The following is a 26,467-nucleotide window of genomic DNA, read 5'->3' on the forward strand; positions in this document are numbered from 1 at the left end:
CGCCAATTGGATTAAAATAAAATATTTTCATAAATTTATACTAAATTAAATGATTGTCTTCAGTCAGTAGTGCATAAGCATCACCAACAACCAGAAATATAATCAAAAAGGTCACAAGTTTCTTGTTTTATAACTTTAAAATAACGATTTTAGTGTATATCCAACTACTGTGGTGTTTATTTTACTTTTAAATTTAAATTTTGAATTAAACAAATGTCCAAAAGTAAATAATTAACAGCCTTCACCCAATAATAAAACATATGTATAATAAAACTTGTTAATGTATGTTTATTCTAAATGAACAAACTTGTCAAATCAAAATTATATTTTAATTGTGGATTTTCATTTTTATTATTATTCTGATGATAAACTTTAATGTTTATGGCCACATAAAAATGAATGGTTTGCCAAATACGTCAGTAGCTTCAAACGATTAGGCGGGAGCTGTCAACTGCGTTGCAAAAATAACAAAGTCGAAGATGACAGAAAAAGAAAACACGATAACGCCAGAAGTGAAAGTGGGAGCTGAAGATGAAGTGACAGCCACTGGTGCTGCTCCTCTATCAGTGATTTTGACCACTGGAGACGTCAGCTTCACAGTGAGCCGCGCGCTTCTCTGTCGCCGATCGCATTACTTCGAAGCTATGCTCAATGGACATTTTAAAGAAGCAAATCAGCGACAAATATTCTTACACGTAAACACTTTTGTCGTATGGCTATCTTAATATTGCACTTTATTTCAAACTTTCATATTTTATCCCTTATTTCAGACTGTCACTCCTGACGCTATGGAATGCATATTGAACTATCTAAATTTTGACGTTGCCGATGTAGCTAATTTGGATCATGTCAAAGACACATTTCATGCCGCAAACTATTTCGGACTAGAGTCTTTGTGTCAAAAAATCGAAAATAAATTAATCAGCATGCTCGACAACAATACGTGTTTTCAAATCTACCAAATTGCCAAAGAACACAACCTCTCAAATTTAGAACCTAAATCGAAATCCTTCATATTATATTCATTTAATGAAATCAAATCTCAAATTAGTAAAATTGAAAATATTGATACCCTATACTGGTACTTGTCACATCATAACTTATACGCCGATGATGAGATTGAAATATTCAAAGCCGGTTGTGAATGGTTAACCAATTGTTTCGATAGTAGTGATGATAAAATCCTAGTTATTTTAAGTTGTATTATTTATCGCAGTATTGAAAAGGCATCACTCGAATTTATGCTTACAAATAAACATGTCATTGAAAATGAAACAGCTCGACGTGTCATCGAAGGAATTATTCATATTTCCGACACATATTCTATAGACGGTTTTTTCAAAGATGAAAATAAAGAAAGCTTAAATAAATATTTTGACAAGGAAACATATGAAATTATACATAGAATTTTGCTGTCTAAGAAAAATAGAGTTCCCCCGATTCGACCGTGCGTTATGAAAAAATCACCTGAAAATATAGAAATTATGACGTTCAATGTGAATGAAAGGAAACTAGTACAATATATACCGATTCCTGGATATTCTTGGTGGGGACAAAACATTGTTTCGTGGAAGGGATACACTATATTTGCTCTGTGCGGAAAGATCAAGATCAACGACACGTGGAATTACAAAGTAAGAATGTACAATTGCTTGACGGAGCAGTGGAATACATTACCATCTTCAGTTCTCACTCCGAGACGCCACGCTACGGCTATAGTAAACGACGACATGATATACGTAATCGGTGGCTTTGGCCAATTTCGTATTATGCTGAGCAGCGTGCACGTTTACAACATCAAAACGGACGAATGGTCAGAGCTACCAGACTTTCCCGAATATAGCACATGCTTAGTCGCGTGCTTTCACAAGGGAAACTTATTCGTTTCAGGCGAGCACTTATACGTGTACCAGTCCAACCAATGGCAATATTTAGGTACGCTTCGAGTGAGACACAGTGCTATTTTATCACATAACAATCGTCTTTATTTCACTGAACGATGGATCAACAAGCTATTTTTCTGGGATAGAGATTTCACGAATTGTGCTCAGCAAGAGCCGAAAAAAATTAAAAAATGTCATTTCAACGTAGCTGCTATGTGCAAAATTGGTATGTTTGCTTGATTAATTACAGCTAAACATTTTCTATGTAAATACATTTAAAATTGTTTTATTTGATTTCAGAAAACACTGCATACATTTTCTCAGAAGGTGACAATATCGATAACTTGATCGGAGTTGAAATGTGTAATTTAGATGAAAATCCATTTGATGAATCTTGTTCTGAAACTGAACTTTTGTGGGTAGATACAGAAACTGATGGCATCTATAATAGTCTGTCTGGTTGTTTTTTACTAGCCGATTCTAAAATCGTAGATGATTCAGTAAATAAATATGGAGAACGCTGGTTATGATCCTTCGAATGCATCGACTCCAGAGGAATTTCATAATTTTAAGTGGCATTTATCCTTTAAGGACCAAACATTATTATATGTACTTAGATGTAATAAAACGGTTGATTATTTTTTTAATTTCATTGTATTTAGGAAACAGTATTTTTACATATTAATTGACTTCTTAATTATTACTATATATACAGATTTCATTAACCTTTTTAACCTCAACAATTGCGTCATGTACCAATTGCTTATTTATAATCGATGATACTGTGATTAAATGTCATTATAAAATTAAGCAATTAGTACACAGTTATTTTGAATTGTTATATGAAAAACAATACCTCAATTCTCAATACTCTCAACATGTTTATACATATATAATATTATATAAGTTTGAAGACATAAAATTCCATGGAATGTAACAAAGCATATGTGTTTATGCTTTGCTAAATTAAATGTGCATGCATTTTAGTTCAGTAATAAGGAATGCAAAGGCAAATTATGTACTTTGTATTTAAGTTTTGATTATGCTATATATAAAAAATTTAATTCGTTATGTTTATAATTTTAAGACATGTTTTCTTTTAGAATATTTCAACATAAATATAGAATTGTGATATTATCTACATTTAAGACCCATTTGTTGCTTCTTATTTCTTACTTAAATTGTATCATTCTTAAAGCTCGAAACTTAAATTCGACAATTCTTTCCAATATAATATTTATATTGGTTATATGTATATCATATAACGAAAACTTCTTTAATATTTACAAAAATAAATATTTTTTTGAATACTCGACTTTCTTTCATTCTTTCGTGATGTATGATACAAAGAGGTTGAACAATTTTAACAATAAATATTGAAACTTTTATCTATTTATATTACAATTTCTTACACATGACAGTTTATGAATATAAGTCACTGGGAATTTTTAAATTTTCTTTACGCTCAACGACATTTTACACATAAATACCATTTCTTCTATGTCGTCTACTTTATTTATATTTACATTATCGTAAGAAAATGATTATTTATGCAATTCATTTTGATCTCATACTTTTTCGGTTTCCAGCGATTTTTCACTAACTTTAATCGCTTCGGCTAAATCAACTTCCTTCTCTGACTTTGATAGAACGTAAACTGGTGGCTCGTATGAAAGAAATCTCTCGTTAAAAGCTGTCACTTTGATACTGTTGGCTTTGCCCATTGACGAAACTTTCTTCCGATAGAGCATGATCAACACACTCATTGTACTTATTATAAATGCAGATGCTGCAGCTAGCACTATGATAGCTGTGTGATATGTTGTAACTACAGAAACCTAATTAAAATAAATATTATATTAAATACATATGTATATAAGCATATTTGAATATAAAATATCAAAATTTGTCAAACTATAAGAATGCTTACTGTTGATTCTGACAGTATTTCTCTGTGTTGCAATGCAATTATTTTATTTTCAGCAATATTCTTAGTTTCAGATAAATCTAACTTGTGTTGGAATCTGGATTTTTTAATATCCGCTACCATTTTAATATCTTGTTCAACAAATTCTTTGTCTAACGTAAGCTCTTCTTGTTTAACCTGAAATTTGCATTTATTAAAATATGTTTATCTGGTAATTTATTGTGATGTTAATTGGTTATCCAATGAATACATACCAATTCTTCCAAATGATAAGCAACGTCGACCTTATTGTTTCCAATCACGCTGAACGTTATGTATGTAACATCAGGTTCTGTTAGTATGTCAATTTCCTTATTCTTCAAAGTGGCTCCTAATTGACTCAAATTGTTTAAGATTTGCATTTTCATTCGTTCTGCTATTTCACTAGAGAAGACTCCAAAAAATCCCAATGTCACATCCACGGCTTCAATTGGTGTCGGCACTGAATTAAAATAAATCATGAGATGTGCCAGTTATCACAAAAACCACTCAATTTAATAGATATTTCACTCACGACATATGCTATCTCCTTTCGAAAACGTTGAAGTACCCGGTAATTGATTACCAGCTTCATCTACGCACCAACATTTGGCATCGTTGGCACTGCTTTCGCATTGGTTCGGTGTAAATCTTCCACTGGAATCACAACTCACTTCATACGAAGCTGAGGATCCGACCAATTGCTGTTGCGTTGATAGACAACGACTCTTCACAACTCGACTTTCTTGATTCGTTGAAGACGTCAACTGATTATTGTTCACCGGTTCGACATCGTCAATCGTGTCTAAAATACTGTATGCTGTCATTTGTCGTACTAGTTCTTCCAATACTGAAATACATATTTCATTTTAATCATTTTCAATTTCATATGATGTAATTTCATAACATTAAAATATTTTGTACCGTCATCTGTCGAACTGACCGAATGTGATACATCCATTCGTCTTCTAGCTTGTCTAAAGTTACATTCGGGTTGAGATCCTCTTATAATTGATCCTTTGAGAGGCTCTCCTTTGCCATTGACGCACCAACACACATCCACATGTGGCATACATTGGACAGATTCCCATTCTCCAGTATCAGGTCTGCATTTAGGTGTGAATGTCTTTTTCTTATATCTAACAGCTGCTTTTTGATTTTTCTCCCTCAAACGCTCACACTGACTCAACACTGTAATTTTAAAATATCATTAATAGATTTTTATGATTAAAATCTTTGGAAACCACCAAAACCAACACAAAAAAATGTCGAGGTCGAATTTTCTAATGATCTAAAAACTTCACCTATTGAGTAATGATTAATATACCTGGGCAAACCATTTGACAAATTTGTTCCGTCTGGAAATTATTGTGATTTCCAGAACATCCACCATATTTAAACTGTTGACATTGATTTTTCTCAGGATTGAAGTACCATCTAGTAGAGTTACTAGAGCCTGCTGGTTGATATCCACATACTCCTTCATCCTTTGACTCGAAACATACTGATCCTAAAATCAATCCACCAATTAGTATTTTAATTGTGAATATTCATTTAAATTTAATCTACGTCAGCGAATGCAATTACTTGGTTTAGGACAGCAAACTGGTGGATCGTCTGAGGGTCCTGCGAGCGGAGACAAATGACATTTATGCGACGATGGACATGGTGGTTCAGAAGGACCACATCGACGAGCTGGACCATCACTTCCTCCACCGCATGCACTTAGTTCACTGCCTCCAACACACATTGCAACTGGTGGACATGGAGCCGTAACGCACTGTACATCTGTAAAAATTAATTTCATATTAATAAAATTATTTTTAATATATGTAATGTATATATGTATATACCTATATATTTTTTATTTTTTTAAATTACCATTTAATTTGATACTTACTGACAACCTTGCAGATTTCACCTTCGTTGGGGCAAGACATATCGGCACAAGGATCTCGGCATTCACAAGTATTACATCCATCGTTATCCAGCTCATATCCATGTTCGCACTTTTTGTTACAATTTATTTCAGGACACTCAGCTGGTGCTATAAATATTTTTTCGACTTTTTAAATTTATGTTATAATGTACTTACATAAATACATTCACTAACCGAATTACTCAGCGAGATTCGTATGAGTGAAAATTGAAAAAAAATTAATTGTCCGCTAAAGTACCATTAAATGGTATACGTGGTGCGTTTAAATTGAAAACTGTAAATTTGCATAGTGATTGTATTATATATGAAGATTCAATACAGTTTTGTTTGTATAAATAACATATATAACATTCAAATATATATAACCTTTTAGTCAATAAAAATATAAAATAGATAATCTATAGAATATAACTTAGTATCTTTTTAGTACAGGAAGAGCTTTTTGTTCATCTTAAATAAGCCAAACTTTAAAAATATATAACTAAAACTCAGTTATATTGGCAGTTTACTTTATACATATCTTGGTGGGAAGACTTATAAATTCATTTAATTTTGTTAAGTTACCTTGACATTTTGGTTGTTCTGGTTTCTTAGTGCGAGTTCCCGGCAGTTCAGCTCCTCCATCATCTACACACCAACAATAACCAGCTGTGTGATGGCATTGAACTCGCTCGTAACCCCCGTCAGACTCGCGACAAGCCGGTACGTACAATTGTCTAGCAGGAATACCCGTCTCAGACGCCTTGTGCAGAAGAATAGCCTATCGAAGCATATCAAAACGTTATAATCACACTTCCATCACACGTTTCAAAAGTCAATATTTTTGTTTTCAGCTATACCTGCTGATGTTGACAAGCCGTTTTCAATAGAGGTTGGATACATTGAGTGCCGCATCCATTACTGCAACACCTCATAGTGCCTCCGCATTGAGCATCTGATTGACAAGCATACTCACACGATCCAGCGACACTCGGTACCAAATATGGGCACTGTCCTATCTTTTGTGGTAAACCTAAATATAATGATTTAATATTTTTTTCCGTCAAGAAATATATTATTATTTACAAGTGGATTTATACTTACAGGCAGGTACCGGTGGACAGTAATCGTTGTCGCAAGCGACGTCTACCATTTGACATTCCAAATTGGCTCCACACGTAACGTCTTGACAAGGATTTCGGCATTGACACATCGGACATTGAGTTTCAGGACTTATTACAAATCCATAATCACAACCCAAGCGGCATGTCAGCTCAAGGCAATCAGATGTTTCTCGTAGTCTTTACATATTGAAAATATAATTTATTGTCAATATTTTAATGTTTATGTTGGTTCAGAGTGGTACAAAGTTGACTGATTATAGTTTCCAATTAAAAATAACGTCTATTTGAACTTTTATCTTTTATAAGAGTTATTATGTATTAATTACTATGTATGTATATGCACAGCAAGTGAGATTAGTTAGTCTTCATTTAATTTGCTTTCAGCCTTTGTATAATAATCAATTTTAAAACGTATCAACCACCTTTGTGTCATAATAAAATAATTATTTTAAAATAATTCCTTACTGTAAACAATCAATCGCTGCAGTTTCATTGCCCCGAGTAGCCGGTATTTCCGTACCGAAATTATCAACGCACCAACATTGTTTAAATCCTTTATCGTTAGTCAAACATTGCATCGGCACAAAAGATCCATTGCTGAAACAATCTGGTATCACTAAAGCTAGCTTCATACCATCATGGGTTCCTTCCATTTTATCGTTGAAATCTCTGAGGTATTCACACACTTAAAACAATAATGATAAGTATTACTATTTTGTAAAGAAGAAATATCAAAATCAACATATTATAAACACTCACTCGATGGTGCTCGATCCGAATCAAGTTCGTCCATTTCGTTTATTTCAGGCTTTTCAGGATCGGCACAAACTGATCCACAATTTGATGTCAAGCAACACTTTTGCTCTCCTTTGCATTCCATATCCGTTTCACAACTCTTAGTTTCGTTTTTGTCACACAATTGATTTACACTGAAAGGACAGAACCCGGGCTTAGAGTCATATTCGTCATCTTCGTCTTCTTCTTCCATTGAATCATCCATTGGACAACAGACAGCCTGCTTTGTCTTTGCAATAGACGTGCACTGATGACCCGTAGGACATTCATCGTCTTCTTTAGTCGGATCACAATTGATGATATCACCTGTCGTTTCATTCGTTAAAGGTGCATCGCGCATGCACGGATTCATATAAGTTTCTTTTGGTCGACCTAAACATTAAATATTATCTATAAATAACATATAATCATTTTCACCAAACATTACATAAAAAAATAAACTTACAAACTGGAAAGCTTGGGCAAAATTCATCTTGGCAATTTTGCTCCTTTACTGGAATGCACTCTTCGCCGTCCTTGCAAGTGAATCCTTGACACGGATCGTCGCATTCACATGTCGGACAACCATCCAGATCCACCCGGAATCCATATTCACATATGGAAGCACATATATTTCTATCGCACAAAGAGCCAGTCAACGACCTTCCTGCTGCACGTCCTGTGATTTTTAATATAAATTAGTTTTATTAGTTCTAAGTTTTATCCATGCAATGTATATAAATATATGATTCTTGACTTACCTTTATCGCCTACGAATTTGGAGCAATTTATTGTCGCTGCAGGTCCCATCGATCCCTTAGCTTTGTAGCCGGATCGATCGACACACCAACAGACAAGACCATTCCTCGAACATTGTCTCGATTCAAATGTACCGTCTTTTTCTGAACACTGCGGAATGTATCCACGTCCAGCTCTTTCGTTTATCGATAAAGCTTCTGCTAAAGCTTTTTGTTGTAGACATTCTATAAATTAATCAATCACCAATTAAAAACATTCCATAAATATATCTCTTTTAGACTCTAAAAGACATTCTACCTGTTAAATTTTCAGGAAAAACGCAATGCTTTCCACATGCATCACTGTGGCAACATTTCTGCATCGATGGACACTCTAAATCATGAGCACAAGGTGCATCACATTCGACTTCCATTGTGCTATTTACTTGAGCACTCGCCGGACACATTCCTGGTTTTTGTATTTTCAATGAAGCAGGACAACACACGCCATAATCATTACCTTAAAAAATTACAAATAGTCTAAGATTTATATTCAAATGTATCTTTTATAAATCATATATTTATTCTAAAATTACCTCTTTGTACCAAACATTGATACAACGGCGGGCATGCTGGCTTTCCAGGATCTGTACCACATAAGAAAGGCCTGTGAGTATCGCTGATCATCAAGGGCTCACCGACAGGACATATATTTTCCAAACTACGACCCCTTTTACCTATAATTCAACCATTCAAAGTTATTTCAATAAATATGTACAACAAAAGACAACATTGAAAATTAACATAAAATAGCTTACAAGTTGGAACTGGAGGGCACGGCTGTTTCAAACATGCAACTTCTTCCAATTGACAACTCAATGCTTTGGGACATTTAACTTCAGAGCAAGGATCCCTACACTGGCATATGGGACAACCATCAGAGGTCACTTTGAAACCATATGGACATAACATACGACATGTATGATCCGCACACGGTGCACGTGCTGTAAATTATCAATCTATTAAATTTAATTATTAAACACCAAGCATAGAAATTCTGAACGAAATGCTTACCTGAACAATTGACGAGTCCTCTTGCAGGTGCCCTCATTCCAGGCAATTCAAAACCAGCTTCATCAACACACCAGCAACTGCCAACAATTTCGTTATCGCATTGTATAGGATCAAAATCACCATTATCCATACAGCGAGGTATTCTCACTGATCGACCTTCGGGTCCTAAAGTTCGAGCTCGTCTTGTAGCCGCCATTTGTAAATGCTCACATCCTGATGGATTTTCATTTTTTTTTGGTTACAAATATACATACATACATATATACTAGACAAGAGTACAATACGTATAGTAAATACTCATACCTGTAAATAATTGCTTGGAACAAATATTTCCGCATGGACTTTCGCAACATTTCATATCATCATTGCAGTCATTATCTTCTGAACATGTTGCCGCTCCTTCTGGACAAATTCCCCATTTGGTCAATGGTGGACATCGTCCGTTCCTTTCTGCATCTGTAATAATATCGGATATGAAAGTACAATTTTTTTTTTAAATGTATCGAATATAACAAATGAGAATTTATCACTAAGCCAAATATGTTGGTAGAAAATGTATAAATATGTATATATGAATATGAAAATAAAAACTGATTCGTTCTTGTTAGCATTTCAAAACCTTTTAAATGCTAATATGAACGTATCCGGATATAAGATATACGTAAATATTATTGATACAAATATATACATATAAATAACATGTAAAATTAGAATTGTTTATCTTTTCATTTTGTTGTACATTGTGTATATTGCAAAAACAAACATTAATTATAATATATGAATGTAAGCTATGTATTGCAAAATATTTCAATAAATTTCGATTAAAATTTCATGCATTTGAATTAATTTTACACACATACATATGTTGTACATTAACAAATAATACACTAGTTACTAATTAAAAACTTAAAATACTCACTTGAAAATGATACGCATATAAATAGTAATGTAAATATTAGCATGGTTGCACGATTATGTTTTCCTTCCATCGTTGCATTTGTCTGTATCTGAAATATAAATAATATAAAAATATTATTTCATAACAATCAACACAGAAGTATGAGAATCTTAAAACTAAAATAATTTCAACGGGAAAATTCTGATTTAACTTTCACCCTTCTACATATGAGAGTTCATACATGTACAAATGTACATTCTGTAATTATCATGATGCATAACAAACACATTTCTGTTTCAATTAAAACCATAAGCTCGACGGCACAAGGCAAATGTCTAAGTGAGCAACAATACATTAGTCCACCTACTGACATAATTATTCACAAGAGCTCATTAGTATTCCATTCAGGCTTTTATCATAACCAGACACCGCGTGTGTGCCAAACTACTAGCGGATTTTTCGATTTATATGTGTGCCATCTAAACTTGTAAGTAATTTTAATTCACTAAAAAATCATAATACATATGTAAATACATTATGTATACAACTTAACTTTTGAATATTCAACGACAATGAGAAACAAATTCGTCACGCTACAGCGATTTTAAAAATTGAATAAATGGAAAAAATAAGATACGTTTCCTGTATTTAAGTATTGTGTGTGTGTGTGTGTGTGTGCACAAAAATGCAATTAAGTTAATTCCACATACTGAAATAGTTATTTAAGTCGCTTAACGTTTTGAATGTGTTTATTTTTTCAAAAACATATACATATGTATATTGATACTGAAAAACCAATTATAAATTATTTTATTGTTTTATTATTTAAGAATAAATACTATACTATAACTTTCAAAATCTAAAACATGCATCAAATGAATTTTTATTAAAAATTCACTAAGAAAAAGACTGCAATAATTATATTCAAATTTAATTAGAAATCATTAAATGATGTGGCCAAAATTACCTCTGCTCCTTCTAAGAAGGTATGACAATACTTTCTAATTAAAAAACGATATCGTAGATTATAAAGTACATATATAAATATACATATGCAATATATATATATATATAACTCGTTATTAGAATAGAGAAACTTAACATAATCATATTGATGGAAAACAGAGCCAACCAGTTACGGAGTGAAACTTTTCGTTCCAGTACAACTTACATAGCTTAGGGTCAACCCTACATCTGTTAACTTTTAAGTTGTTATCTCGATTTTACATGCTGGTTTAATGCTATATGACAACATCTGTGATGCATTTTCACATCGGACTGCTTGAAACTTCTCATTTTATACTTGAGCTAATGCTGCTGTAGACCAACAACGTTCTTGTGGTATAAATTTGAAAGTGCCTTATATTCGAGTCACGTAATGAATGCTGTCGGATAGACAGACGGACTGAGAGATAGACGCGTGAAAGTATGCGACTGTTGAAGAAAACACCATGATTTGGACGAAGACGTAGTACATTGTACGTACAAATATATGTATGTTCTTATGTATAATACATAAAGGTTTCTCCGCACGTTGGTCGAAAAACGGTTCCGCGAGATGAGATGCGTGCAATGCTGATGTCTCCGATGAGAGAGAAATTAAAATAATCAAAAAAAAATCACATATAATTTAAATAGTAATTCGTTTGATCAGGGTTGGCACATGATTTCGATAAAAGATGTGGAAAATTGTCGACTTCCGGTGTCGATCATTCGGTAGTAGTTGTCCATTGTTAGGTAGCACATTATAAACAATACGATGCGTTACGTTTCGAATGAGTTTTTCCTGGAAAATTACCTAGTCGCAACGACAACGCACCTGGGAATGCTGCAATCGATTTTCCACCATTGTCGTCGACGATTTGCACAATGATAATCATTTTTATGTGAAATTAAAAGTGAATAAAATTACAGCAATTATCAAATATATGTAATGGGAAAACTCTCACTGTGATTCTTTTATCTTTTAGGTTATAATTGAGGATTAATGAAAGTGTTACTGAAGTCTTGATATTATACTTTGAAGAACAATCGTAATTAGAGTATAATTTATATATTTTCCGTACTATTTTTTATACAAACTGGAATTTCAACATATTTATGACACTTGAACATAGATATATAATACCATAGATACGCCTTCACGCTCTAAACCGGTCACCCTTTTGGACCATGCACAAACAAAGTAGTGCATGGTCCAACTCTCGGTAGCTAGTTAGCTTCTAAGTAGGAAAGGTCGATTGCATACACATTGCGGAGATCTTGTCGTCACTAACTGAGGGGTGCGGGGGGTTTAACTAGCGGGGAAGTGGTGAAAAAGATGACGACCGCTGCGTCGTAGGGAAAAAAACCTTTTTTTTCTCAACTTCCCCGCTAGTTAAACCCCCCGCACCCCTCAGTTAGTGACGACAAGATCTCCGACCAAAATCAGGCGTCAGGGCTCATCTATGTATTATATATCTATGCACTTGAATGAAAAAAAGGAAAACAAGAAGATATAGGAGGTTAGAGTAGAGGTCTCGAAACTGGGATAAATTGCTTTTAAATATGAAGATAAAAATAAAAGTTTTAGGTATAATAGAGGCTCGTGAGGCTTGGTGTATATATACATACATATTTTATTTTTATTTTATATAGATAAATACCAGGAAGGCCTAACAGGTAAACCCCAATGTGCATTAATTAGACAATTAATTACAAACACTGCAGCATTTTTTATTACACAAATCACTGTGTTTCGAAAGGCTGAAGGACACAAAATTAATAATTAATTAATCCATAGAGAAAACTATGGATTTAGACTTTATACTTTACATATTGTACATAAATCAAATTCAGATATTTGTGTCAGCGAGTAGGATGATTTTTTGCCAATATGATGGAGGAACAGTTTCAACAATGAAATCAGATAAATTAGCAGACTCTGATAGGAAACGATCGACTTCACAAACGATCGGAGTCACAAACATCCAATATATTATATGTATGTATAATAAATGCTTTTCATATTTATGGCGTTATTTTCCATATAAATGGATTCTGAAAACGATGATGAGTTGATTCAATGAGTTTTGTCAAATTTAAAAAAGAAAAATTCTCGATTGATATTAAGAGGGTAATATTGATTAACATAATACTTATGCATTTTGGGTAAGTACCAAAAAAAGTTTAAAAACCATTTGGCCAGAGCTCTATGTGTATACCTCTTAATTACGAAATGATTAATATAATCCCAAGTAAAATGTATCTTAAAAAATAATATTATTTTGATATTCTTTTTAATTTTATATTGAATTTATTATCCAAAAAATCATTCCGATTATCATTATTTCGGTAAATGAACACAGCTGTTAAAAATTTTATATTTATAATAATCGGTTGATCCCGTTATGGAAATAAACAATGCAAATCAAAGTTTTGCAACTGTCTACACCAGACCGCCGTATTATTTCGGTAAATTAATTACCCTCATTTAACCGTTCGAGTTAACGATTAAAAATCCGTTTGTTTCCGAAACATCCTCCAGTTTATCATATGAATAATACCGATATATATGTACGAAAGTATCAAACTGGAACGAAAAAAGAAAGTTCGCACCGAGTTTATTGTTTCCTTTTGATAAAAATCACGATGCAAGGTCTTCTCTTAATCTCTTATCGTTAGTCGATTGCGTGCCAACACATAATATAATACTTTTATTTTTAAAAAAATAATATGTAATTATGATTAAGCGCAGTACAATTTATATTCGGAAATGTTATCAGTTATAAACATCGGGATACTTCTAAAATTAAGATATTTTTCAGTGACAGTTTCTATAAACATTATAAATAGAAAATTTTAGTAGACAAAAGATATATAAATACATTCAGAAACTCACTAGTTTTAATTTAAAATACTAATGATATCAGATACAGTAATGATTTCAAAAATTTAGAGTGAAATCAAAGCTGCTAATGTTGTAATACTTAAAAATTTAAGTGTTACATAAAAATTTTTCCTTTTCATATTTGTTATACGAACAATTAAATCCATACAATTAAATCACATTTCATCGAGAATTTTCTAATTGAGAACCATTTCTACGGTTTGGAAACTTATGAATTATTTATTCAACATCAGTTTCGTTTTCGTGGCGACCGAAGCCGCTCTAATTGGGTTAAGTCAACATTAACTAATTCCGGTTTTTGATAATTAAACGAATAAATTATACAATGACTGCCCACGACGGCTATATCCGAAACGTCCTTGGGAAATACGTTGTTATAAGATATATTAGGGGAGAACCAAAATTGCATATTTGAACGAATGGACAAACCATTTGCACAATCCAAATTTTCACAATCAATCGCTTAATATTTTGTAGCAAAGATAATACCTGGAATAGTATTATATAATAATCTATGTAGTATCCGATAAATCTAAAAGTGTATGATGAAATGAGTATTTTCAGTTCTTATCAAAGATTTAATAAAAATAGATGAGAAATATTCTCTTAAGTAGGATTTTTAAAGAATCTCTCTCATAATAGATCTTCCAAATCTAATTAGAAACTATTTGAAGAAAATCTTCGAATTTAATAAATCTGGTGAATTAATCCGTGAAATTCTCCACATTGGCCACGGCTGTCTTATAGTGCCATATTGCGTAGAAACTCATCGTGCATGACCACTTTCCAATGTTACGTAGAAGAACAACACGTGTACTACATACGGTCTCATTGTACCACCTGGATCGAACGTCTTCGACACGATACGACATGGCAGGGTCTTTGTTACAGTGTGGCGAAATCGGTTGCGGAATATGTGTTCGTAAAATTTCGGTGTGAATTCAAAATCGTTCACCCGAACTGCCGAGCACTTACTGCGTTGCGAAAATGACGGTCGTGTATGGGTCAGTTAACGGAATCGAAAAAGGTTGTCGACTCGCTATCTGAGACGAATAGATCCGCTCTAACGTTGTCGTCGTTATAACGAAATGCAGTTATTTGACATCCATAATTTATTGCAATAATTTCGTCCGAGTGTATTTTCGTTCTTTATACCCACACACTTTGTATATTTGGGACAAACATTTTGAAGAATAATCCTAATCCAATAATCTTATATGTAGTTCTCGTTTACATGTATGTACATACATGTATATTCAAAGAGCGATTGGACGTATTATAATATTCATGTTTTTATTTAATTTTGCATCGTTTGAAAAATCATTTAAAAAAAGCATTAAGTCACAGCTCGTTCTTACTTGCTTTAGATCCATAGCTTTAAATATACATATCTCTAGATCAAACTTTCAAAAATATATTTGCTTTTCTTTAAACTCTTCCAAACATGACAACATGGCAAAAAGTAAAACGGGAACATTTAATAATTAAACAAACAATAATATAAGAATTCGATTCATCGACTTTTTCCCGCGCAGTAATACATACAAGATTAAATTTGTGGTAACATATTCTGATAAACTTAACGTCAAAATCCTAGATCTATGTACATAGGTAAATCTTGAACTAATTAATAATTAACCAATAACATAGCTCAGCGGCTAGTATATAATGCTAACAACTAAGGGGTCACGGGTTCGAGGCCTGATCCAGTGGTGCTGGCCAGACCTTGGATATCTGTATGACTCCAAGTCGATCGTTTTCTACCAGAGTTGGCTGATTTCATTGTTGAAACGGTTCCTACCGAATTGACCATCTACACTCATTTGAACCATTATTTGAGAATAATTTCAAATTTAAAATAATATTTTTAATTTGTATAATCGCTTAATGGCACCATGGTAAAATAAAAAATAAAAAAAACCTCTAGGATAGAAATGAGCAATGATAAAAATATGACGATAATGTTTCAAATCTGTTCCATTGATTGTTTTGTTGACTTGAAAATCCTTTGGTAGTACTAATGGTAAAGGAAAAAAATATAAATAGAAAAACTAAATCTACGCTCATGTTTTGTAAATTCCTACTACCGAGTACATCGTTTAAGCAAGAATTTGTGCATTTATGGGAGTGTGTATGTAATTGTGCACATACATATGTAAGTACATACGTATTAGGGATTGCAATACAGGTACAACGGTTCAAAATTTCGCTATCGCTAAAGACCGCTAAATTTTAAAATTTATCGGTAATTACCGGAAGCTATTTTATGACCAAAATTAAGTGCATTTACTTGCATAATATTACATAAAATCGATGCAAATGGCGTATTGTGGATTAGGTTGTCTGGAATTTATTTATTATCAGTATTGAATGTAGCAATTTTAAATTGATAAATTCACTGGCAACACAGACCAACCAAATCGTAATAAATGCGATCATACGGTTGTTTCAACTATGATCGAAACTTTTAAATGGTGCAAACTTTAGATAAATAAACATGATTGGCTAAAATTAAAATTTATTTATTGCTACGAATTTACTTTAATGCATTTATATGATATTATTCACTAGAGATTTATTTGCGATTCAATATAAATTGACGTTTTTAGGAAAAGTAACCACGTGCAGTCGTCTAATACATGAAAAAAACTTTTTCCATAGATATACTGGTATACCGGTTGTGGGATAAATCATTTACCGTTGACCGGTTTATGAAATTTGACGGTAAATTGAAATCCCTAATATGTATAAATAACAACATATAAAAACTAAAAATATACCAATCTATGAAAAGTCCGACAGACAAATGAAACACTTACTAATATGTGGTATCGACGACCATTTTTGGTAACTCCAAAACCAAAACGTTTCATAACAATTTACGTAATATCTAATAGTGATGGACTCTCATTGCTAAACGATGACTGGTATCGTGTGCAAAATAATCCCACTGGATTTTTATTATAATTACATTCTGCACCGTATCATATTACGGTATGTGAATATTGAGCGGTTCCTTATTGTAATGATGCGGGTATATACATATAATATAATCACATGAGTAATAAAAATTCGCTTTGTCAGTTATTTTACGCCTAGTTAATTTCTATTATGCTATGCAGTTGCATTCGCCGATATGCAAAGTCGAATGGATCACGCAAGCCAATACAAACTGCAATTTAACGGCAATGCAAAAAATATAATCACGAAGATTATCAATATCTCGTATCGTACAACAATCTGACATATTCAAATCCGCTATTATTTATGATTTTTTTTGTTGTTGAAAAACAATCTATTATGTAACAGTTATAATATAATTTTGATGCTAATCTGATATACAACGTACATTTTTAAAGCTATTGTATTTTTATTCAGATATAAAACGCGAATTATAAATTTTAAATATATAGTAAACAACGGAAGTCACAGACGAGCGAATCTGGTGAATTTTTAATAAATATTGATACGAATAGGTAATTAATTTATGAATTTTATAATAGTTGATAGTTCCCGATGAAAAATCAAAGTATGAAAGCGGAATAATGATGGAAGATAAAATATTGTCTTTCACTTTTATTTGCTATCTTATTATCCATCGCTTTTAATCAATCGATCAAATTTGAAATAATGGGAAATAATTTAAATGTTCATTCAAAAGCAATAAATTTACATGACAGTTAAAATAATTTGAGAGATTGTGTGAGTTTTTAAATGAAACTACACATCTTTGCTATAAAATGAAATAAACACGATAGTTAAAATCTTTGGTGTTTATAAATTCATATTTATTGGTGAAAAATTGTAAGAATTACATATGCGATTTTGTTTTTAAGTAAAAATTTTAACATTGTGATAAAGTTGTGTCCTTGAAATTATGCATGCATTTTTCGTAATGATATTTTAATATTTCAATAATATATTCATCGATTCACTGATCAATCGACGTTTAATATATTATTCATTCTCCCACACGTCTTCTTATAAATGTCAAAATTACGTCATTACATATGAATATTTGACTAATAAATGTAAGAGTATGTAAGCATGTAGAAAATGCATTTGGTCTAGACATCACTTTACATAACTTTCGATTTACTATTTGCAACAATTGCTCTTCGCCGTGACTAATTTCCACCAGGTTTCGAACATATCAAGAGCGTCAATCGACTTCTTAATTGACTTTCTCGATTTCGCCTTAAGCTTCGTCGCAAATAAGGCACGTTGCGATTTCTCTTTTTTTATTATTTTATATATTTTTGCGTATTATTATTTTAGAAATAATTTTGTGCAAAAAAGCAATTTTTCATCGTGATTCGGTGCACTATATTCGCACCTGCAATTATAATAAATTCAATCAAATTACATGCTTTTTTGTTTCATGACACGCACCCGATACACAATAATAATAATTCATCCGATAAAACGTACTTTTATTTATTTCATGTTCTTTATATTTTGCGCGTGAAAATATTTCACAATAAGCGTCAAAATTACCGTAAAAGAAATTACCATTGTTTATGGTGACGCTGTTGCTATTTTTTAGCGGAAAATCACGGTTAAATACGTCATTATGACTTTTCACAACCTTGTTTTAGAAAATTGTATGTGAATTTCGTACGAGAACTGGTATTGTTTCTCAACGCAACGAAATACATATATTAACTTATTTGCAACATTAAAAAAAAGTACTTGGTTCTTTCTAAAATACAAAAATTACTACGTACATATATACTTATATAGATAAAATTTATATATAATGTACATATTTATAAAAAAAAAATATATTCGATATTATATTTGTATGTTAAATTGAAACTGTGTCAGTGAAATTATAATTTATAAACCGACCCAAGCAGTGGATACGGATATAATAATAGAACTACAAATTCACTTCTCAATGTCAGTGAATTTGTAATTCGAATTACAACGTAATACCAACCCTAACAATTCTAATATTAAATAAATAAAACCAATTCAACTTAACTTAACCTAACCTAACCTTGAATAAATAAATGTTGACTGCTGATATATTATGATGTGTTTGCTTCCGCATCCAGTTCCACAAAAAAAAAGCCAAATCTAAACAGATAGTGGACCACGAGGAGAGTGGGCATGGAGAGGAGATGGGGTTGTGAAGTGGGTTGGCGCGATTCGTATCGGCAACGCACTATCATCCAACTTATCTTAACCTAACCTAATCTTAAATAAATAAATGTTGACTGCTGATATATTATAATGTGTTTGCTTCCGCATCCAATCCGACAAAAAAAGCCAAATCGATACAGATAGTGAACCATGAGGAGAGTGGGAATGGAGAGGAGATGGGGTTATAAAGTGGGGTGGCGCGATTCGTATCGGCGACGCACTATCATCCAATTGTCAAAAATTATAATTTCATTAATAATTTCAATATAATTTCAAAAATTAAAAATTATAGTGTCAGTGAACATTTAATTGGATATGATTTCAATGAACCATACCCAGTGAAAATGCTGTGAAAAATATAAAACAAAGACCTTTCGTTGTGTGTGTGTGTGTGTGTGTGTGTGTGTGTGTGTGTGTAATTCGTTTCTGATTGGCTGTCGTTAAATATTCAAATAAATTCGATTCTAACAAATATAATTAAAAAATGAATCTTTACTATTATATAAGCCCTGTTTAAGCGAAAGGGGTCGGTGATCTTATTAATAAATACTTATTACAAATACCGTGCAAAGCCGGGTGAAACCAATAGTATCCAATACTTCTCAAACACGTACTTAATTATTGGGTGAACCTTATTTGAATTTTGGGGTTTTATAAATCACTTTTAAAATGGTTACGTTACCATTTCCATAAGTCGTAATGACAATTTCGAAACATAATTATTTGCACACGTAATACTCGTTCGTTATACCATAATGGTTGCACTGAATGCTAAATCGCCGCGATGGCCGCCAAAGTGAATTCGATTTTGGCTTTAATTTTTATTTGTTTGATTTTTTTACCATTCCAAAAAGGCTCAAAGTAAGTATTGGGATCCGTTTGTGAATCGGTAACCTTTGCTGAAGAATTTCTTACCGGTTCCAAGGCGAACCGGTAAGATCTTGAGAATGCGTCGAATTGTGAAATGTCCGATGTGCAACAGCACGCGCGACAAACGCCATTATTATTCTTTTGTATGTAAAATTTTCGAATAAACGCAATTAAATTCGTCAGTTTATTATTGCAGTGTCGCCGATCTGTCGAATCATATTATACGGGCAATCAAAAGCGGAATGTGAGATGCAACAAGTGAAATGAACGAACATTCCCGCATGAAAACATTTTACATTGGGTAAAATTCCTTAGATTTCACAACGTGACAATTTTCAATATGTTGTTAAAAATATAAAATTTCATTTTAGTTAAAGAATTTAATACTCTGTGCAATATAATGATAGTGCTATGTGATTCAACTATAATATTAATAACTTTTACTAATGCTGAAATGATTTATGGATTGTTTTAACCTTCGTATTCTTTGCAAGCGCGCTGATAATGTTATTTTGAAAGTGAAACTGACATCTTTAATATATTATATACTATTAAACGTCAAATTTAGTCAAGGGCAAATTGGTGAACTATCAATTTCGCATCCTCTTGAAATTCATGATTTATTTTTCTTTAAAGTAAATCGTGATCTTACATCGAAAATCACCATTCAAAAAATATTTTCCAATAAACACGACATGATTCTTTAAACTTTCAAATTACACATCTTTGAACTTTGATTATTAATTTATCAATTTATGACAGATAATTCCCAAAAATTAAATTAAATATTCAAAATATGTGTATCTTATTCAGTATATATATTATTCACTATGTGTCTTATTTGAGACTATAATAGGGTATATTGCGTTCTTTCAAATGCCATTCAAATTTTTATGTCTCCGGATTGATTCTGATAATATTTGTGATAAAAATAATACAATCTACATCTCTTTTCTCTACAATTTGTACGGTCAAAATTTCCCCAATTATAGTACCCGTACAATACTTGAAAAAATTACTGCATTACGACGAAAGCATTCTTTCGCTCGATGATGGATCGCATCCACTGAATAATTCATGCGAGACGTGACACACCTTTCTTTTGAAAAGAAACTACACACTAAAAGCACTCGTACGACCCATTATAATAATACTATCCTACGACACTGACTATTTTTCACAGACGACGTTGACCGAGTCGACATCATCATAGGTCGCGACGCAAATGACACGGTGAAAACCATTACATATTGTACCGGCTTCTAAACGGCCATTGAAATTAAGCCTCGATTGTGAATGTGAACCGTGAAAAGAACACGCCGTGTCATTATCATTCACGATTTGAACCATTTTCAATCATAGGCTTTACCCATTGTACATAGAGACATCTCGGACCGGGCTTACGGCTCTGATCCCAAGATTGACTACGAAGTATCAGTGCATGAACGGGTATTACATATGTATTGAATTACGATAACGATGCACTCATTACAATGACACAAATGCTGATTTGCATGCATTATAGATAATATAATGCATTCGAGTCGGTGTCAATGACTCGCTCGGAAAATGTATTCCGGATAGAAAGCCCCATGAATTAGCGTGTGTACGAAGAAAGTATTGACTCATGCGTTTTCTTATTAAAACAAGTCCATTGTGTGCGGCAAATCGAGAAGAGATCGTAACACATGCACGATCGGAAATGCATCAATTAATGTGTCTATTAGGTATTATATATTATAATAATATCAATGAGTAGTATCAAATTTAATGAGGGACTAACAACTAGCGCCAATTAATCAATACCAGATGAATGTGCAAAAAAAACATCACTCAAGTGTTCCAGATATTCTTGATACGTTGCAAAGAGGTAGGCTAGTGAAGCAACGCCTAAGGACAACATATTCTAAGATTCATCAATACTTTCAACAAACATATAGTATCCGTATTTTAAAAGTATTTAAGATTTTTGATTATATTGTTGCGTAGGTGTGGGTTCGGGATCCAAATGAGTTCCACACGTAACCACTGCTCATTTCAGAATAATTGATCTAGCGCGTATACCTCCTTATAAAGGACATGTTGCCCAGCATAGCATACCTGATCTGTTGGCGTGTTTATTGTGTAGGCACGTAGGTCTACCCGCACTCGCCCCGTTCTGTGAGAACCCCAGCGTATGCTTTGTTTGGGCACTTACCGAGTCCCGTTAGCCTAATCCTGGGTTTCTATTGTTCATCCACGAATGCACTTAGACATTGGATACTCTCTCCCATGTTCCCACATTACAATATTATTACTATTATTATTATGATTATATTATATTGAAAGCATGAATATTTACTATAGCATATTAAATACATTTTTCCAAAGAAAATTGATGTGCATATGTCGCAGCTCTCCACACATACATATATGCTACAATCCAAGTATACATTTCATTAATTCATGAAATGAGTTAAGTACTTAAACTTAAGTATTCTCAATCGTTTATTCCATCATCTATGTAAATATATGCATTAGCTGTTGCAATATTTCAAATATTAGCGGAAACAGAATTATAGGAAAGATGTAATGCGGTTTCTATTGGGATTTTCGATTTAAAATATTTGGCATTTTAGCATCTCAAAGATTGCATGCGACACCTGTTGAGTATATTTAAAGATATATTTTGACTATTAGCACTTAAACTAAAGCCCATAGTTCATGTATGAAAAAACTAATATGTTCATGAATGAGCTGGAGTGAACACGGACTGTAACATATACACATTAAGAGCATTGAAATATATGCACATATTTATATACAAAATGCTCATAGTGATGCTCTGGAGTAAATCTTTAATGTCAGTATAGCAAAATTGTAATAAATAAATCAATATGTACATAGAAATGTTAAACATGTAAAAAAAAACAACCTAAAACATTTTTTTAAATAGAAATTATTATTGAATATTTACTAAATATAATTTAAACACTAAATACAGCACTTAACGGGGCATCATTTTGGTTTAAAATGATACGATGCTTTCACACACGTGGCTATATTGAACTTATGCAATGAAGAATCGTGTAAATAATAAAAAAATTGCAGTATGTTACGTTGTTGCATTGCATTGAGTTACTCGTGTGAAAATATTGGTAGTTTGCGATTCCAATTTAATATATAAGTAATTATGGGAAATAGCCGGCGTCTATTATTATTTTAATTTATTTATTTTTCTAATAACTTGAAATTTGATTTTTTTTATTGGGAACTATGTAGCTTTCACAAGAATTTAAGTATCCGGCTTGGCCCAGTCAATAGTTTTCATATATTCTAATTCCATTTATGACAATTTGAAAAGCATCGTTGATATTAACTTGTAAACAATTGAACAACAATAATAAATGTGTTTGCACAATAAATAATATTTCAAATAACAAAAAAATTGTGATATGTTTTCTCATACATTAGTAATTCGATATAAAGTCATTAAAGCAATATTTTTTATGTAAACTATCATTTTAATTATATTTACCTTTCGCTCAATCATATAGAGTGAAATTATTTAGGAGAGTTTTCTTTCAATCACAATGAATTATAATATCAATACTTGGAGTTAAAATTTCATTTTTAATGAACTATACATTTTAAATAAAAGAGAGCAATTCTTAATCATAATTAAACTTAATGTTTTAATTAATAAAATCCATACGTAATCATTATATCCTGTGAGTCTAGTTCCAATTAATATGCTTCTTTTGAATTCTTACAAAATATATATTTATTTTGATTTTATTTCAATTGTATAAAATATTACATGCTTTTGTTTCATTTTACTCAATAATTTTTCAAATATATTTTCTTTTAATCTGGGCTACGTTCAATAATTAAGTACGTCACCATAAATTTAATGTTCTAGTTATTCAATTTAACGTTGAACGCGGTCAAAAACATTATGCAATTTACGATAAATTAAATATGAAAAAAAAACTGGTAGTACTTGAAAATGTTACAAAAGTATGAACGACTTTAAAACTATGTCTATGTGTATAATCATTAGATAAGCTTTAGAATTCAACATTGCAACGAATTTTACCAAAAGTTTGAGCAACCGCTTGGTTAGAAAGTGTTGTTTAGCTCCGTGTACGGTCGTAGAAAGTATGCCGAACGCTTTTTAATACATCGTCTTCGGATTAATTTAATGTGTCGTCAATCAACCATTTTTTCCTCCATCCTATTACATTATCCAGGCTATTGTGACCAGATGACAATGATATTCTAAATAATTGATATTAAAAAACATTATATTAACAAAAACCGTTCAATAACAAACAAACCGAATGGTGGCATTCTGCGAATTTATCGAGTACGTGTTTCACGCTCGAATGAAAAACAGGCATTTTTGTAAGATATGAGAAGTAAACCATTATCAGAAATTGTGAATAATATACATACATATATTATACGTAGGTTTACATTATAATATTATAGTATGCCGCTGTTAGGTGGTGCGGAGAAAACGACGCTTAGTAAAATAAGTGGCACGCAAAATATGGCGGAATTTGTACATGGTCGCTTTTATCAATTATGTTCGTAATTGTACTATTTGTATTTAAAATATTCCGTTTGCACAATCAAATTTTTATTATTTTTTTTAACCTTAATATTCTTTGTATAAATACATATTTTTTTTAAATCAACTCTCAAATCGCGGTCCAAATTTTATTTCGTTTTTATTTTTTATCTTATTGAGACAATGTTAAATATATGAACGTACTTTACGTAGAAAGGTCAACAACCCAAGATAAGAAGGGGTTGACTCCAAATATATTATAAAATTAGAATACGAAAATCTGAATATTTTCAAATTGATTAGTCATCTAATATAACAACAAAGTATTATGTTTTATCGTTGATTGTTCTAAAAGTACAATAGACATGATCATCACTTTTTTGTATGTAAATAAAAAGGTCCAAAGGCTGACTGATTAACTCAGTGACCTCTGCCATAAAACTGCATCACAAATATATTTAAATTACACCTACATATGTATTTATGTATGTATTTGAATTTGAAAAATGTAAATTATGTCAGTGGAAAATCGATGTCGATATTTTATGCAGTTATCTATAACTATGCCTATGTATACTTCATTTTCTTTCTATTTCTTATATCTACGATATAATATCGTAGATATAAGAAATAGTAAAGAATATTTCTCACTTTTTGAGTAAAGAAATCCATACTGCGATTACTTGTTAGGTACCTTCTAGATTTGAGTGGCATAAGCCCAATTTTCTTCATTTCGAGAAATCTTTTGCAAAACATTATATATAATGTTTTACGTTTAACATTATTTAAAAATACTTGTGGCCTGTAAGACGTTTATTCTGCTTTTCCAAGACTCTGGATATATCGAATTAAAAAAGCGATAACAATTTGTGAATTAAGTCAAACAGAAAAATAGTGTTTTTGGAACTGAAATTTGGACTTGGACTGTCATGAAACATTTTTTTGACCCTGACTATGAATGTACATAACGTTTTTAGTATATTTTATTTATTTAATCAATATTAATATTGTTCATTTGTTTGATAACAAAAATAAATTCGACTCAATTATGTATGTATGCACTTACCCTAAGTAAATAGCATTTGGCGTTAATCTCCCAGTCCTCTCATACACACTTAAAATCGACACTCACAAACACAATATATCCACGGTATGCACTGCCAGAATTTCACTTGTTTAACAGACGTGCACTGGTTGGGCAGGTCCACTCGAAACTGACGGTAAATAATAAATAAAAAAGAAGACTAGCTGCTCGACTTTCTTTCGACTTTCTCGTGAATGGTGGTGCGCGTGGTTCTGGTACGACAGCTTCTACTTGACAGAGGCTGGTCGCGGATCTGCTCCACCAGCTCTAGTCCACCCCCCGCCACTGGACGAGGACCTTCAAATATCTGAAAGGTACTCACGCATGGTCACAAATAACTATAGCACATTTAAATTCGTCACACATCAGATGAGGAATGCTATCATCAGCGACCAATCTTCTATACAACATACTCAATTAAATTACTACTATAGTGACTGAATTGTTGCTATATAACAATAAAATATGTATATTATAGAGTTTCTCATACTAAAATGACAATTTTCTTTGTGAGAAACATTGTAATTGATAACAATTTCATTTATTTTAGTAATTTACAGCATTTTTA

General features: G+C 32.1%; 2 protein-coding genes across 2 annotated transcripts; one reads left to right on the forward strand and one right to left on the reverse strand.

Annotated features, from left to right (window-relative positions):
- Positions 1-418: 418 nt before the first annotated feature.
- LOC143910492 (kelch-like protein 30) lies at positions 419-3,196 on the forward strand. Its single transcript, XM_077428990.1, has 3 exons — positions 419-695; positions 771-2,109; positions 2,184-3,196. Exons 1-3 carry the CDS (start codon positions 480-482, stop codon positions 2,411-2,413), a joined length of 1,785 nt encoding a protein of 594 aa, XP_077285116.1. The 5' UTR covers positions 419-479; the 3' UTR covers positions 2,414-3,196.
- On the reverse strand, positions 2,529-26,186 carry LOC143910490 (uncharacterized). Its single transcript, XM_077428989.1, has 22 exons — positions 25,882-26,186; positions 10,375-10,462; positions 9,759-9,911; positions 9,456-9,668; positions 9,200-9,385; positions 8,978-9,118; positions 8,701-8,901; positions 8,406-8,627; positions 8,111-8,323; positions 7,630-8,037; positions 7,336-7,555; positions 6,851-7,047; positions 6,607-6,779; positions 6,332-6,527; positions 5,729-5,875; positions 5,416-5,616; positions 5,156-5,338; positions 4,753-5,019; positions 4,364-4,678; positions 4,065-4,291; positions 3,814-3,987; positions 2,529-3,721 (listed from the first exon to the last, which is right to left on the reverse strand). The coding sequence occupies exons 2-22, from the start codon at positions 10,442-10,444 to the stop codon at positions 3,452-3,454; spliced, it is 4,377 nt and encodes a 1,458-aa protein (XP_077285115.1). The 5' UTR covers positions 10,445-10,462; positions 25,882-26,186; the 3' UTR covers positions 2,529-3,451.
- Between the last annotated feature and the right edge of the window lie 281 nt (positions 26,187-26,467).

The sequence above is a fragment of the Arctopsyche grandis genome, chromosome 4 (genome assembly GCF_051622035.1).
Source record: "Arctopsyche grandis isolate Sample6627 chromosome 4, ASM5162203v2, whole genome shotgun sequence".
Lineage (NCBI taxonomy): Eukaryota > Metazoa > Arthropoda > Insecta > Trichoptera > Hydropsychidae > Arctopsyche > Arctopsyche grandis.